General features: G+C 36.0%; 1 protein-coding gene across 1 annotated transcript in view; it reads left to right on the top strand.

Moving 5' to 3' along the window:
* The window catches only part of CNGB3 (cyclic nucleotide gated channel subunit beta 3), a 66,589-nt gene that overhangs the window by 20,408 nt on the left and 28,719 nt on the right, over positions 1 to 17,462 (top strand). Inside the window, exons 4-7 of the mRNA XM_035317221.1 lie at positions 10,875 to 11,029; positions 13,498 to 13,683; positions 14,262 to 14,474; positions 16,469 to 16,515. Of these exons, the coding sequence (XP_035173112.1) occupies positions 10,875 to 11,029; positions 13,498 to 13,683; positions 14,262 to 14,474; positions 16,469 to 16,515 (601 nt within the window). The remainder of the gene's footprint in view (positions 1 to 10,874; positions 11,030 to 13,497; positions 13,684 to 14,261; positions 14,475 to 16,468; positions 16,516 to 17,462) is intronic.

Here is a 17,462-nt window from a genome sequence, read left to right as displayed (position 1 = left end):
TCATAATATATCAAGATGGTTCATAAAAACATGCATGCACATACAAAATCATACAAGTTTTTGAAATGCAGTGCAAGTATTTCAGGTGAGATACTTCATAGCACTTAAGCAAATGTGGGACCTCCTCAGGGAGCAGCAAGATTCAGTCACTGCCAAGTGGCTGAATGAAAACCTGGTATGTGTTTCATGAGTCTGAGACCCTGAGAAAAATAGGCTCCGGTAAATAGAACAGACTACAAAATCTGATGGTTCCTTTGGGATTAAACTGTATGAAATCTTTTCACATGTTGAAAGAAGCATTAGCAAAGTTATTTCTCTGCAGTGAGATAACCCCAGAAACATACCTCATCAGACGCAAAGCTGAAGGAATGCTTTAGGTACCAGTACAAAAACTTTACTGAATTAAAGCAAGTTCACTCAAAAAATAATAATAATAATAATAATAATAATATAAAAAAAAAAAAAAACTAAGATCTCCAGACCACCTTGTTCTGCAAGCAGAGGGATACACAAGAGAAAACACTGTAATGTGCTTTGTGAAGGTACTGTTTGGAACACAAAATCTAACAAAAATCTTTGAAAAGACGTAATTAAGATAAGATGTCACAAAGCTGACACTGGACAAATGTGAGAAGTTGGTATGACCCTACACTGAAGGGTGGAACCAACATAAAGCTTGTGATATGTAATACTTGATGAAGAAAAATGTGTAAAGGGTTTGGGCATGTAAACAGAGGGGAGACAGATGCCTAAGGAAGAAGTAAAAGTGGATGCCTGGCATAAAGGTTTGAGACAAAGAAGTTGCAGCAGCTTAGAAAAGGTTGAGGATGGAAGAATGGCAGACAAAGCATCTGAGAGCATAGATCGGAGAAAATGGGGGGATATAAAGACCTTCTCTGACCTCCTCAATCTTCTGTGTCTTTTAAAAGCCTATAAACCTGGCTAAAGTTGTAAGAGTGTTTTGCCTTCCCCAGATTACCAAGATGATTACATTGTACTATTTATACTAAGACAGTACACTGAAACCCCAGTCAAGGATCATGAAACCTGCTCTGCAAAATGCTGTGTAAAATGACAGTCGATATTTGCAGGCTACATATCCAAGAGTCCACGAAGAAAACAATACAGTGAATAGCCAAGACTTCAGATGCTTTTATAGTTCACCTCAACACCTTACACATTCTGGATTATGGTCAGAGAGGAACAAACCTTTTTATCTGATATGCCACCTTCAGAATCTAAGTACTATTAGCAAAGAATATTTGAAAAAAAATGCACTAAATGAATTTAAAAATATATATATACATAGCAATTAAACAAAATATGTTTAACATTCCCACATAGTACACATACTCTTCTGATTCTGCTTTTGCAAATTCAGAAACCTAGCTTTCAACATTTTCCAAAAAGGAGAGCTCCTGCTTTGCAAACTCATATGAGGACAGGTGGTTTGGGAAGACTGAATTACATTCGTATTTTGTCTTTTTCATAGCCAAATCCCATTATCTAGTAGGTTATACCAGCCTTTCTAAAGCCCATAAGGGAGATTTTTTTTTTTCCTCTCTAATTTGGCTAATAGAAAAAAAAAAAAAAAAAAAAAAAGATAACAAAATAAACAGAGATTAAGAGGCAATTTGCTATGTGGTGCGTAGCCAGGTTAATAAAGAGAATTCCTGCTGCTATCCTGTTCTTTGTGAGTAATGTACTTCATTTAGCTCAATTACCTCAACCAAGAAAATTACTGTGCTTATTAGTGCTTGCCATCCACTAGTTGCTAAACATCAATTCACTAAGCATACGTATCCTAGAGAAATGATGTCCTAGCAATAGAACAAAATCTCAGCACCTTGGTGAAACAGACCTAGTATCAACCCTTTGCAGTCTCCAGAAATCATTGTTTACTGTACCAACGACCCAAAAAGATGACACTTATGGTACTAAATTCTAATTGACTTGAAAGAAAGTAAAACAAGGTCAATGCTGAACACTTCTGAAAAATCGCTCATTTTAAATTCCAGTTTAATCCCAGTTTACAGTCACAAACATATTTTCTAAAGAGACATGACTTTCTCTAGTTGTTTTCAGCTAAACACTGCAGTATGTAAAATTGTAAACAGATGGAATAGATCCAAAATATTTTGTGAAATCAAAATACTTTTCTTAAAACTTATATTCCTTCTGCTTAGGTCTGTCAGAGCTCATCACTTTTAATGCCTGGATTTGAATTTCTGCAATGGCTAAATAGAGAACCTGCAAATTAAACAGAAAGGTGATGGTGTGCTGCCTTTATCAAAATGGATTAAACTTGTTGTAATCATAGCTGAGATGTATTTTCCTACAGCCTTTAAATTCTGTTCTGCAGGATGCAGTTGCCCATGCTATTTAATCCCATTTGCTCTGCAGGACAGTCAAGTAGGTAGCCTGAAGTTGAAAAGGTAATGAATTCAAAATGTTTTCCTTGAAGACAGAATGAAGCATTTAAAAGGACTGGAATGTCATTATACAGACTGAAATGCTTTTTCTGTTTCTTTTTTTTTTTTTCTTTGCATTATTTTACATTATATATTCATAATATTCATATATACCTACTTCTGACAGCATAAATGGAAGAACTTCTTTGTTTAGAATACATAGGAAAACAAGGGTATGTTTTGTCACTTTGCCACTGATTTACTTACTTAATTATAAGTATTTTGTGTAAATCCTCTGTTGACCTAAAAAAAAAAAAAAAAAAAAGTTTGTTTTTGTTGTTGTTTTGGTGGGTTTTGTTGTTGTTGTTTGCTTGTTTGTGAAGGAAGGAAGAAATGGTAATTTATTTCAAATTATCTGTTTGGATAATTGAGAAAAGCAACAAGCATTGCAACTGGTATACTAATGTGTGTAATATAATTGCACCAAAGATGAAAATATTGCATGTTGTGCAGCACAAGAGAACAGAGGAAACTGACAGGTAAAGATAGCAGGATCAGATGAGAAGTTTAAGGGGTCTGGCAGACCAGCCTTATTTTGTGCCCTGGATGAATGATGCTGCAGAAAGGGAAACGACAGCCTTAGAAATAATTGAACGTCATCTCAGAGGACTGGTTTATGTCTCTCATGAAATTTCCTTCTGATACTGGGAGCATTGCATGAATTCCTGCACAGATAGCTGTATCATTGTTTACCACCATTAAAGGTAGAATTGCAATGACGTTGGTTGCACCAAGCAGATTTTGTACAATGAGCATAGGCAAAAATTGTAAGTGGCAAAGTATGTGGTACGAACTTCAGCATAGTGTGAAAGTCTGCCAGAGTTCCCAACAGTGACTAATTTCCCTGCAATCATCCAATTAACTGCCATGAGTTCCCAACATATTATAACTTCCATGAAAGCTGAATTTATGCCACTATTTTTTTTCAATTTTATTTTTACATTTGCTAGTTGAATTAAAGCTTGTTGAAGTATATTTTGGCTAAGAGATTTTTATTCGTGTACTCATACCTCTCTGTGCATTGAATAATCACCTCCTCCAGTGAGTATGATAAATAGTATTTGTACTCTCTTTAAAAAAAACTCTTGGGGCCAGGAATCTGTAAACTCTAAAACTGGCACTTGAAGCAATGAATTAGTCTAGGTGAAGAGGGCTAGAAAAAATAACTAATATTCTTAGACACATTATTAGTGACCTTTTTCCAAATCTTTTTCCCTTGAAAATAATAATAATAATAGGAATAATAACAGTAATAGAAAATAACATTGTTCAAGCAAATAAAGAAGGAACTATACTTCTTATTCATAGTGGTTAGGACAAATTGTACCTAACGGGATTTATGTTAAGAAAAAAAATTTTCAATGAGGCTAGTGAAGCACTGGAATAAGTTCTTTAGGAAGATTATGGAATAGCCATCACTAGACTTTTTTTTTTTTTTAAAAAAAAAAAAAAGGTTAGACAAGAATGTGTAAGGAATGGCATAGGTGTGCTTCATCCTATTTTGAGCTGTGGGAAAGGGAAGGAAGATTATAGGATGTCTCAAAGGTCTCTTTGCTCCTACACTTGGGTGTTTTTCTTCTTTGTTTGTTTGTTTTTTGTTTTGTTTTGTTTTGTTTTAGGATTTGAATGAATTTAGATGAGAAATCAAAGCATCAATGAAAGTGAATTTTTTCATTTGGAATATTTTGTTGCAACTTTTTAACAAATTCACTATGTAAAATATCATAGTGTTTTTATTTTAACTTTTATTCCCTGGTTATTATTAAAAATTGAAGAATAGAAAGTTTGAAAATGTATTTGTGCTGTGCTCATGAACTCTGTACAGCACTTTTCGTTTATATGCAAAAAAAATATCTTCAAAAATTCCTGGTAAGAGGCAAATGTCCCAGACGAGATTAAATCACTTACAAATAAGAAAGCCCCAACAGCACAACAGTCTCATTTATTCCCATATGGTTCTTTCTTAGAATGTTACACTTTTGTTCTAGTGCTATTAGTATCAGAAATGATGCTGCCTTCATTTTTTACATCATGGCAAATATCCAGTGCAATTAAACGACTTTATATCACCAGTGACATTAAAGAAAGGTGATTTTTAAAAGTTAATTGGTACTTTCTACATTCACCCTACTTTCTTTTGCATAGATCATACTGCAAAATTGCTAATTAAAATAAAATCTTATTCACATTTTAATCTGGTACGTCAGTCAGAGTTCCATGTGTTCGGTATTGAGACAGACTTCTCCTTAGAGAATTCTGCAAAGAAGATTAGAGGATTCACAGCCTGATGTGATTGAATAACTAAGAGGATTGTCAAAGAAGCTGCTGACAAACCTTTGAACTAAACAGGAGGAATCTCATGCAGCCCAGATTATTAGATTTCAGTCTGCGCTGCATCGGGAAGTTTGTTCTGAGTCCAATGCCACTGGCATTCAGAAATACAGGAGCTTTCTTGAACATTGTTGCTTCTATATCCATTTTGTTATAAGAATAAAACATGAGATATGCAAAATGAATTAGCTCTTATGTTTTATTTCAAAACACTTCCTTAGGGCCAAAACAAGAATAATTTCAGTACAAAGAGTCTGAGCTAACAGAAAGACATCAATTCCAATGGGTAAATTTATTTACAGGGTCCACATGAAGCTTATTGATGCTTATGGCTTATTCTTGCATTTATATATAGTCAAAACTACTAACCCTGATATTATATCACTTTAAATTAATCAAATATATAAGAAAATAGATATTAGGAGAAAAGTAACATTAGTTTGAATTCTAATTGTATTGTGAAGCTTAACACAATCCTAAAATGGAATGAAAATAAAATGTATTTTATCCTTTCTTAGTGCAAAGAAAAAATATACTGACAATATCTCAAAACATGCAGCAAACAGGGAAACACATGATCTCTTGGGTCACTAAAGTTCGTTGTCTCTCAGACACTTTCCCTCAAAAAAACAACAACAAAGAAGAGATGATGGGGCACAGTAAGGTACAGGTTTTAAGACTGCTACAGGAAACTAAAACTGATTTAATAGCTTTTTGAAATGGTTAATTGAAATTTTGAAATGATCTGAAGTGTCAATGGTTTGTTTCAGGACTGTAAAATACTATATGGGCAGCCAGTTCCACTGCTTGAAAACCCTTTCCATGGGTTTCCATTCTTCCGGATATCCAATCTTAGCCTCCCCCAGTACAAATTGTGGCCATTTCCTTGCATCCTAGAATTTTAGAAGGCCGTCTAGAACAGAAGGCTGTCCCAGTCTTTAAAGGCTTAGAAACTTTCATACTAATTCACAGTGTTTCTCTACATATTTATTCTTTTAACAATACTCTTCTTCAACTCAAACACTTCTTTTCCCTGCCTGGTTCTCCACCAAAATTTGAAATTATAGACAGTGATCTTACTGCCTCTCAGTCTGTTTTGTTGTTCTTTTATAAGACAGGTTCTCATTAGTCTTGATCATTCTAGTCGACTAGAGTTTCCTATGTGAATTCACCTTCTGAGTCTGGATGGTCAGAATAAATATCACCATGTGTTTATACGTCAATATTAATGCTTCCTTCACAGGCAATATGTTAACTGCATTTTAAGGTTATATATCTAGCAGTGCTATTCATAGCCAAATTAGAATATGACTCCATAGGCACCCTGCTGTTGACTGAAACACTTGGAAATTTCTCCCTTTGCTATCTGAAATTAATGATCCTAATGCTTACAAAATAAATTCTTACAATTATATTTTTTTTAAGATAATGTCTTCATTACGTAGCATTAGATTTGCTTTCATTTCTATTACTCAGTCTAAATAGTTCAATTTGTCCAGTACAGAAATCAGTCCTACTTTTTAAATGTACCAATTCCATGCACTATCAAACATCACTAGCATACTACTACATTTTGCACCAAAGAAGACATTAAGGAAAACATTAAAGGTCACTCCTAAATTTCTATAGGATTCCTGTGCAGGTAAAGAAGAAGGGTACATTCTTTTCAAAAGCAATTGAGAGCAGAAACCTACCTTAGTTATTCTGAACCTCTCCTCAGAGAAGCTTTCTATTGCTTATAAAGAAAGCCAAAACAGAATAGTAAGTTTTTCTGAATACTCCTGTTCCTCGACCAAGGAGATGACTAACACAATTTTTCTCTTACAGAAAGCCATGAGGTTTCTTAATCATCTATGATATATGATCTTTGCTTGGGAAGTGGAGACAGATACTGTGTTCTGGTCCCTATAATTCTACCCATGCTGGAATTGTCAGGGCATACTGAGGATGTCTTTGAATCAATACTTTTCATGACACCTAGAACTACATTTTTCTATCACACTGAAATCTTTCTCAGCTATTACATCATGTTTTGTGGACATTTGTATAGCTATGCATTTTTATATCCTTCTGAAAATTGGTCATATGGATTAGAAGTTCTACATACATTGTCTTTATTCAAGACAAGAAATTATTTATTCAAGACACTGGTTTAAATATGTTGATGCTCAATGAAAACATTAAAAGTTCTATTGTAAGGTCAAGAATTATATTCCCAAGTAGGTAGGAGAAATTTTCTTAAGTGCTGCAAAAAGAAGGGTTATAACTGAACTCAGCAAAAAGCAGTATGGATTTTTTTCAGGCAGCAGCATGTATTTATGAAATACTTTTTCTTGGGGGTGACGTGATAGATAAAAGAGGAAGTTGAACTCAATATTTGGTGTTCATGTCCAGAAAACAGGAAAGAAGCTCCGAATTTCAATTTAGAAAAGGTTAAACATGCTTTATTCTGAAATAACCCATAACATTTCTTGATTTCTGTTTTGTTGAACACAGAAATCTTCAAAGCTGCAGTACTTAACAGATGTTCCATACATTAGTACACTCAACGCTGTATTTCCATAGCCTGTTCTTTCAAGGGCTTTTTCTTCTGCTGTGTTACAGGTGTCTAAATCTTTTCTCTTGGCCTGGGGAGAATTAAGTTAAGTTAAAATCTACAAGTTAAGAAGATTAAAAAAAAATGCATTATTATTATAATTTTGTTACATACATTGCTATTGCTAAGCAAAGTATGTTTGAAGTATTAACAAAACTACATGCCTAGTACATGAGTTGTGGTCCTGACTATTTCATTTTCTGGACCATGTGAAGTTACTACTTCTGCAGTGTAAAAATATTTCCACTCTGTAAAGGACTGTATGGTGTTACAAGTATAGGCCTACAACTATTGTAAAATATTGCACAGAGGTCAGAGATAAATTTGCTTAAAGAATAATACATCAGCTTAGAGACAAAACATTGCACTTAGCAGAAAATCCAGGAAGTATCTTTCTGCCCAGCTAAGCAGTATGCCTCTAAGGGAGATTTACCTCTGAACGTGCAGCTCTGCCCCTGCATGCCACAAACTATTCTGCTATGTGACACGCAGGCAGAGGCAAACCAGGAAATGAGCAATACCCACAAGTCTGATCACCAAGTGAGAACTTTCATGCTCAGAATAATGCCAGAAAGAGCCCAGTGTGAAATCAACACAGTCTGTATGAACATAATTACTTATTCAAATGTGGCATTATCTCCTTAACAGAGCATGGTAAAAACGTAAGTCAGAGTAGCCCTTCTGACAAGCACAAGATTCTAAAGTCTGGGGAGCAGTGAACCAGAATGAGAAAATACTGTAATTTAGTGTGAGGTACCAATTACTCTCTGAATGTGGTGTCTTCAAAGCAGCAAATGACATTATCAGGGTCTTACCCACTGCTCTTGTTTCTGCTGGCTGCTCACACATGTTCTGCTGGCAGCTATGTGCTTATGTATATGAATTTAAAAAATATATGTCTATTAATAGAGCTATTAAAAGATTTACACATGAAAGAGCACACACATAGTGAAAGAAACATCTGCAAACAAACAAACAAACCAACAAACAAAAAAAAAAAAAAAAAAGAGAGAGAGGAAAGCACCACTAATCTTCTTGAGTAATTACCTCAGGCGCAGTAGGAGGTGCTGAGCCAGGCCCTAATTTCCACCAGAGCGTAGCATGAAGTGAAAAGCAACTGCGTAGCACTGGTGTCACATATTCATGGCAAAGCACCACCTAGTGTGAGAGGTGAAGTTTGAAAGGGTTTCCTTAGCCAAGGCAATTTAAAGTGCACTTCCACGTGAAGTACACACACAAAATATACCTTCAAATTACCAGTGTTCAACATGTAGCCTTTTCCTTTTATATTAACCACAGAAAATTTAATCATCTCTTTACTACAAAGTAACAGAGGAGGAGTTCATGCAAACCAAATGAGAAGCGGGGCAAGGAAAATCAATTTCTTATCAACTGCAGGGCAAATAACATTAAACAGATTCACATAGCTTCCAATCAGTACCAAATAAGAACATGGTTCCTACACTGCAGCGATAAAGCACCAAATTTATGATAGAGAAGACTTTATCTTGTTTTGGAGAGGTTGTGGAATAGAAGAAATCCCACACAACTTTTGGCTTATCCCTTGAAAGCAGATAGCAGGAGCTTTTCTTATGACATTTCTGATATGTGTATTTTGTATAAAATAGCTATTGCCCTGAGCAAATACAGCAACAGAAAAGAGTAAGAATTATTTTAAATTCTTTGCATAAAGCTGAAAAACCAATTGTGACATGTTAGCTCAAAATAAGAAAGAATTTCAATACACTGCAGATGGCTGGAGCAAAGGGAGTATGTGACATAAAATAAACTGTGATGAGATTACAAAGTATATCAGAATAGTTTGATTAATCTCCTGTCTGGAGAGTTTTAAGAAATAGAAATTACAGAAGAATGATAAACTCACACTTCAGACTTCTGCTTTTTCTGTTTTTAATGACTTATCTCCATTTTATCCAATGTTTTATTACAGAAGCATTTTCACATCCTTAAATTATACTTCTCTGGGCAACATGATCTGTAGTGTGTCTCCAGAAAACTGTGATTCTCAAAAAACCCTGAGACACTCCTTTTTTAATTGCAGCTCCTCCTGTTAGGAACATAATAGTCAGTTTAAGACTTGAGGAGACATAATGTTTATTCAAAGATCCTTTGCAGTATTTTTCACTTCTTCCCTACCCAATATGCTGTTGTACCTCTTTCTTGCTACTTACCTTTGGGAAGATCTCCAGAAATGGGAAATTTCTGGCTTGCTTCACTCTTGGTCTGCTGCTTCTCTTGCTGTAACAGCCCCATCCGGTATTTGGTACAGAGCTGAAAAACCCTTAAGAAAGAGCACTACTCTGCTGTACTCCCTGTATTGGGCACAGCTGGATTGTGCCAAACAGCAGTTGTGACAACAGCATTTGTGACCAGCGTGGGAGTAGGCCACCTGCTGTCCTGCACCTACCTGCAATAACTCTCGCTGGCTGGCTGTGACACTAGGGTGAGACACCAGTTGAGAAGTGTTCAGTCTAGGATACAGAGCAAAATCCATATCCTGGTCTCCACACAGAGGAAGTCCAAATGCATGGTCCAACTGCCAACTGCTTGGCATTCCAAAATGTCCCCAGTTTGTGTAGTCAGACTATAACAAGTAACCAAGGATGAAATTTCAAGTAAGAATAAGCCTAAAGGAGTTGATCAAGGAACACTCTCAGCTAGATATTCTAATTGATTGAGCAGTATGCATAGATCCTATTAAAGCCATAAGTCTCTGTGCACAATGTGAGAGTGCAGGTATTAGAAAATCAAACGTCTTTAAGTCTGAAGAAATGCTTGTTGCTGGAACGTCATCTCAGTGTTACTGTGAGCGTGAGTAAAGACACAGTGGGGGACCTCTTAGTGGAGACTGGGGAAACAGCAAGAACCCCACTGGTTTCTCCCACCAGGTAAAAAGTATGTATTTTTTATTATTTCCTAGTAGCTAAAACCCATAAAAAATCATAGATGAAATCAGTTTTCCAAGGATTACGAGCATGAAGTAAATATAATCTCTCCACCTGGACCACTGTATGCATCTTTTCAACATAACTCAGTTACATCCTGTCAACATCTGGATATTACCATATAATAATGACCTTATTTTACTTCACAGATGGGAAGAACATGCTTTGTATCTTAGCAAATACATAGGATAAGCTCTAGGTCTTACATAGTCAAAGCAGAACTTGGTGAAAAGTTATGCCATTCCTGTAGAAGGCTAACAGAGCATGGTGTACCCTGACCTCCTCTGTCTGAAATATCATGTATACTGCTGGATGCAGCCAGCAATATCAATTCACACAAGCTGGAAGCAACAGCAGTTAACTCATGTGTCCACTTACAGTGAATTAAATGATATGAATAAGCATTGTGGCCAATAAACATCCAGTATAATGTTTGAATTCTGCTCATATTGTAGAATTAGCACTATTTCTTCTATAGCTTTCCACCACATTAAGCTCTTCTCCTTTCAGCACACAGAAGACAACACCTCAAGGATTCCAAACAAATGAGTATGCTGATGCCCAGCTTCAAGAGATTGTCAGAAAAATGCGGGAAAGGGCCACAGTCTATAAGGAAAAACTGAAAGACCCTGTGCTATCCTCCCCTGAAGGCAGTCCTACAGCTTGTAAGTGACACTAGAATGTATGAAATAGCTGTGTATCTGTTGAGTTTAAAGATTATGTTGTGGGAATAGAAAATGCTGTGATAACATTTTTTGGTAAGTATAGCAAACTTCACATGTTTACTCATTGAAATGAATAACTTTGTGCTGACTGGAGTCAAGCCACCTATAATAGTTTACAGTAAGCCAGGTCCTTAGGTACAAAATCCCTTTAAACCCCCTCACTGAAACATCTGTGGGAATGTAGTGGGTTTATGTGACAAGGTTTTTATAGCAGGGGGCCATAGAGAAGGATCTAGAAGCTGCCCCATGTTTGGTAAGGGCCCCACTGCTGACCAGAGCTGAGCCAATAAGTGATGTTGTTTTGCGCCTCTGTGAGAGCATATTTAAGACAGGGGAAAAAAAAAAAAAAAAAAAAAAAAGGAGAAGTAAAGCGCCACACAGCAGCTGAAAGAGTAAGAGTAGTGAGGAACAGCCTTGCAGGCTCCAAGGTCAGTGAAGAAGGAGGTGGAGAGGTGCTCCAGGCGCCAGAGCAGAAGTCCTCTGCGGCCTGTGGTGAGGACCATGGTGAAGCAGGCTGTCCCCCTGCAGCCCATGGAGTACCGCGGTGGAGCAGGTGGACCTGCACCGACGGAGACTGCGGCCTGTGGAAGACCCCTGACAGAGCAGATTCTGGGCCAGACCTGTAGCCCGTGGAGAGGAGACAATGCAGGAGCAGGTGACCTGGCAGGAGCTGCTGCCTGTGGGGGATCCAGTTTGGAGCAGTTTGCTCCGGACGGACAGACCCCATGGTACAGACCCATATCTGGAGCAGTTCTTGAAGAGCTGCTGCCTGTGGGCAGCCCATGCAAGATCAGTTCAGTAAGGACTGCATCCCATGGGAGGGACCCCACAGCACAGGGGATGAGAGTGATAATGAGTGGCAACGAAGCAGCGCTATAGACTGACCATAACCCCCATTCCCCCATTCCCCTGTGCCGCTTAGGGGAAGGAGGTGGAAGAGGGTGGATGGGGGGGAAGGTGTTTTGCTTTCTTTCCTTTGTTTCTCATTTCTCTAGCTTGTTAGTAATAGGTAATAAATCTTACTGTCTCCCTATGCTGAGTCTGTTTTGCCCATCATGATAATTACTGTGCGATCTCCTCGTCCTTATCTCAACCCTTGAGCCCCTTTCATCATATTTTCTCCCTGTTCCTCTTTGAGGAGGGGGAGTGAGCGAGCAGTTGGAGTGGAGCTCAGCTGCCCACCCAAGTAAAACCACCACAGGGGAAAATATTGGACAATCAAGTCTAGAATCATGTCTGTCAAGGAGTTTTATACATTTTTAATTAAATCCTAGATACCTTTATTCATTGGGATGAATCTGAAACATATGAGGAAACCTATCTATCTTACAAGTAAATATAGGTCAATCTGAGATTAGATCTGTTGTGTAAAAGGAAATAAAATTTTAGCCATGGCAGCAAACTTCCAGACACACTGAGGACTCTAGGTATGTGTTTCAAGTAGAGCAAACTCATCTGAAATTCATCAGATATTGACTTCTGATAAAATATGAAACAGCAAACAAATACAATGTTGTTACTCTTTATAGGAAAGTTTTACTTCATTTCTTTTTCACTAAGAATTGAGTGTGGTGATTTGATATTCTGCCATAAACAGAGAAGCTGCTTAGTGTTTACCCATTTTTTAATAAGATAGAAAAAACAGAGCTTAACATCATATAAACTGTACCAGCTAATAAAGGAAATCAATTTTTTTTAAATAATACTTTGCTCATTTGCCTCTTTTGTCCTCTTTGTAAAACTTACAATCATTTATTTCTCAAATGACTATAGTTCCATTTCATCAATTTGCTGCTAAGACTGTGTATCCTATTCAGAGGTAAAGCCACCAGAATTAATGGGACAAAAAGTTATCCAAGATGGAAGAACAGAGCTCAAAGGAGTGCCACAAGGCTTCGTAAGCATATAAATGTAGAAAACCATAGGCTTCCCATTAGTTTCACCTACTGCATCTTGCATATCAGATCTCAGGTGTGGGGAGAGATCAGCCCATGGCACAGACACCTTTTCTTATCTCCATCATAACTATGCATTACTTGCAACAATCATGTAAAGAGAAATGCCCAGGTGAATTAATGAATGCTGAATTATGAATTACCTTTTTTTCTTGTCGGTGTGCTATAGCATTGGTTGTGGGCACTGTCCAAAGAAATGCAGTATCATATATTGCACTCTTTAACATGAAATGCCGTTTGTGATAGCAGGTGTGCATGATTATATCAGTGGTTATTTTATTCCGATCTGTTTTCTAATACACTCAGTATTGTAATGAATTGTAGCTTTAGTCACTCCCAAGTGTTTTTAGAAGAGTTTTTAACACGATGAAGCTCTTGTATATGTTAATAGAGGGTGTAGTAATTAAATAACTGTTAAAAGGTTATAATGTTGTAATATTCTATTTTCACTAGCGCCGTCAAAAAAGAAGCCTCCACCTCCACCAAAAGATGAAAAAAAGGAAGAAAAGAAAGAGGAAGCAGAAGCAAAGCCAGAGGAGGATCACTACTGTGATATGCTCTGCTGTAAATTCAAAAAACCACCACTGAAAAAATACATGACCTATCTACAACTACCAGACAGCATAGACTCATACACAGGTAAATTAAAACTGTGCAATAGAATGGAGTAAAGGCATGCTGAAGTGACTCAGTATTGTATGGTACCTACAAGGTACAGCAATATCCACATTCCTCTTTACAGTTCAGAGGGATACATAGATCCAGCCCTCAAGAACTTACATTCCCTAACAGGAAAAAGCCATGAAAACTGACAACAGTAGTAAGGCTATAACAATGTGATTTTGTAAGTGCCATGAAGCTGATATATAAAACAACCACAGTTAAACCTGATGACTCTTGATCTAGAATTTCTCCCATTCATTAAGGTCAGATAATTATTCTGTCAGTTATAGTATGCATCAACAAAACACTGAACTTTTTCAGATAAGTTAAATTCTGCATAATCTCATAAACTTTTTTTTTCCCTTTTGTTATTCGTTGCGTGATTCCTATTTTCAACCTGTGTGACTTTTATGAGACTGTGTTACTGAAAAAGGAAGAATTATAGGTTGCTCTGGAAAGAAAAGTTCCCAGAGGCTTCACTAGAATAAGTATATCTAAAAGAATGAAAAAAGGTTATAATTTCATGCCTGGAAATTCATTATTTTGTCTTTCAGATCGACGTTATGTAGCATGGCTCATGCTTGTGACAGTTGCCTATAACTGGAATTGCTGGTTTATCCCTCTTCGCTTTGTATTTCCGTATCAAACTTCAAGTAATACAATATATTGGGTTACCATAGACATCATCTGTGATATATGCTACTTGTGTGATCTGCTGGTTTTCCAGCCCCGAGTGCAATTTTTAAAAGGCGGAGATATAATAGTAAGTATTGGAAGTAGGTTTTCCACAAGTATTGGTTATGTGTTGCGGTACATTATAGAAATTGCTGACACACATTTCCTACTATGTCAAATCTACACAGCATTTTAGTTATCAAAATATACCTATATTCTTCATTGACCTTCTATTATCCTGTTTTGGAAGAAGGAAACATATATATTGCCTACATTCTGGACAAGTCAATTCTACATACAAAAATCCTTAAAATAGAAAAGCAGGTCAGGAGACAACAGATCCAAGCAGCCAGAACATGCATAAAACTCTTTCTTACCAGGAGTAAATTGGTCCAGCTTCACTCGAATCAGTGATTATATGACTGTATACTCATACATGTATGTATGCATTTATATGTTTGTGTGAAACTTTCAGCTTTCCATTCCAATTGTGCAGGAATCATAGATGAAGACAGTGCCCATTCTGCTACATCTGAACAGAGTATAAGCACTTTGTTACAGATTGTGAGGTTATATTTTTTTGCCTAAATCAGAACAATTCCCAGTTATTTCAAGATATTTTCAAAAACATTTGATTTTGTGTGTGTGTGTGTTGTTTTTCTTTGTTTTTTGTTGGTGGTGGTTTGGGTTTTCTTTTTTTTTTTTTTTCTGGGGATATATATATATATATACGTGTATATATATATAGTGTGTGCGTGTATATATACATAGTGTATATATATACATATACAATTTTGCTTTTTGCTACTGTTTTATGTTATATTTTTAGAGAATCGTACAAAATTAAACTATATGCACGTGCCTATAAAAAGGTAAAGATTTACCCTTAACATATCAAAAGGACATATAGAACATGCTCTTTTCTTTAAAATCTTCCCTGCTTTTGATTCCTTCTTATAGAAGAAAACCTCATGTAAAAAAAAAAAATAATAATAATAATAATAAATATATAACTTCAGCGTGACATTATTGTGCCCAAGAGACTGAAAATTCCAAATTACGTATCCTCAAATGTAATTTGGAACTAGCTTTAGATCAGTGCTTTTATGTAGAATTTTACACATCCAAGATATTACTAACAACTTTTACAGAGGAATCTCAGATAGGACTGTGGAAATACAGTTTGGATGGATATTAAATGCAGTGCAGTAATGTATTTTTCTATGCCTAGCCACTCAAAAATTGGTAATCTTGCTGAAATCCTAGAAAACTTGAGTTTTATGAACAAGGTTAAAAATTTAATGTAGGAAGCTTACCTTTCATTTCCCTTGAAACTCTTTGCACAATTCAAAGATTTTAGTGGGTGAAGAAATCATCTACTGCCTGATCTCTTGCATTGAGTTTAATGCTTAAAATGATAATAGTGAAAAGTCCTTAAGATTTTAAGTCTATTTTTAAAGTGTCCCTGGCATAAATTCAGTAAGTATAATAATAGACACATTTCTTTAGATACTTGTGATTAGCCTTTCTTACTAAGGTATTAGCATCAGTTCCTATGGAGAGCAGTTTAAAAATAAATAGCTAATCATTACTAATGAATGCAGCATTGATTATTATAATGCTAATAATTTTAGCATGTTAATGCCAGCTTTCAATGAGGTAGTTTTGTATAGCACCATCAGAAACATTCTCTTGGAACAACTAAAGTCAAAAGGAGCATTTGGCCCCAAAATTGAAGGGTGTTAGGTCAAGGACCAGCCAGTACCGAGACCTCAAGAGGGAAGGTTTTTGTGAAAATATAGCATATTTTGTCAGACCAAAAGCCACACTTGGATAAAAAATAGATAAGCCCAAACCTGATTTTTTCAAGCAGGTCTAATAAAATCTAGTCTAAGGTAAATTGGTCTAATAAAAATACTACAACTTCCTACAGATATTTCTCCATTTATACTTTTAAACCACTGTTAATATAAATGCTATCATCCTTATTACCAGAAGAGTATTATTACTGTAGAATAGCAGAGCTCATTCTTGACATGCTGTTCTTGACTACGCCTTTTTCTTCTTTCATCATCACTGTAGTCAGACAAAGAAGAAATGAAGAAATTCTACCACAGCTCTATGAAGTTTCGGGTAAGTAGATCCTGTGTTACTGGTGTCATACTGCAGCTTCTGGTTGTAGGATTCCATGGGTTCTTTTCATTCCCTGAGAAGCACTGTTGATTTTAAAAAGTCAGCAGAAAGTGCTGAGTTTATGGAATGTCAGTTCTCGCTGGTGTTGCTGTCCCCATAAAGAGTGTTTAATTGTAAAACATAATAATTATAAATTCAAGTCTAAATAATACTAAGTAATAATAATTGAACAAAATGAAATTAATAAAATTATTATTTAGGATGAATTTGTGCAAGGCCATCCCCATACAAACTGAAAGACAACAACATAGTTTGCCAGGAGTACATTAAACAAAATAAAAAGTTTTAATTAGGTGATAACTCTGTTCAGTGAACTCTATGAAGTACTTGATGTTAGTGAATATGCCAATGCTCACACAAGCAAATAAAAATTTGAAGCAATGTTTCTGATGCTCATAGTACTTTCTAAATTCAAAAGAAAAAAAAAATAGAAATTATTTAGAATAATTGTTCTTTTTTTTTTTTTTCCAAAATATTGGATTTATCAACTGAGGGAAGGTAGTCTGCTGAATTCCTGATACACATGTAGTTCTGTGACACTGAGCCTACATCTCTGAAAACACATTTTTTGCTATCTCTTTTATATATACTTTTGCACCTGTCTTGTTTTGGAGCTAAAATTTGTCTCTGTGATTGCAACATTGCATTATCTATATGCCTGAAGGTAAGCTATCCAAAATTTCTTCAGGATTTAAAGCCCAAATAAACACTTTACAGCAAAATTAGCAGAAGAGAGTCAAACTAAACTCAAAAGAATGAAATGGATATGTAGAGTTTTAATTTTGGTTCACTCTTGAAATAGGTTTAGTGCTCTTGATTTCTACAGGAACTAATGGAAGCTGAGTGTTCTCACTACATGCAAGATATAGATATTAACTGGGAATTAG

This window comes from Oxyura jamaicensis, chromosome 2, assembly GCF_011077185.1.
Source record: "Oxyura jamaicensis isolate SHBP4307 breed ruddy duck chromosome 2, BPBGC_Ojam_1.0, whole genome shotgun sequence".
NCBI classification, from domain to species: domain Eukaryota; kingdom Metazoa; phylum Chordata; class Aves; order Anseriformes; family Anatidae; genus Oxyura; species Oxyura jamaicensis.
The sequence above is the reverse complement of the archived record's forward strand: the minus strand, read 5'-3'. Positions and strand labels throughout refer to the sequence as shown.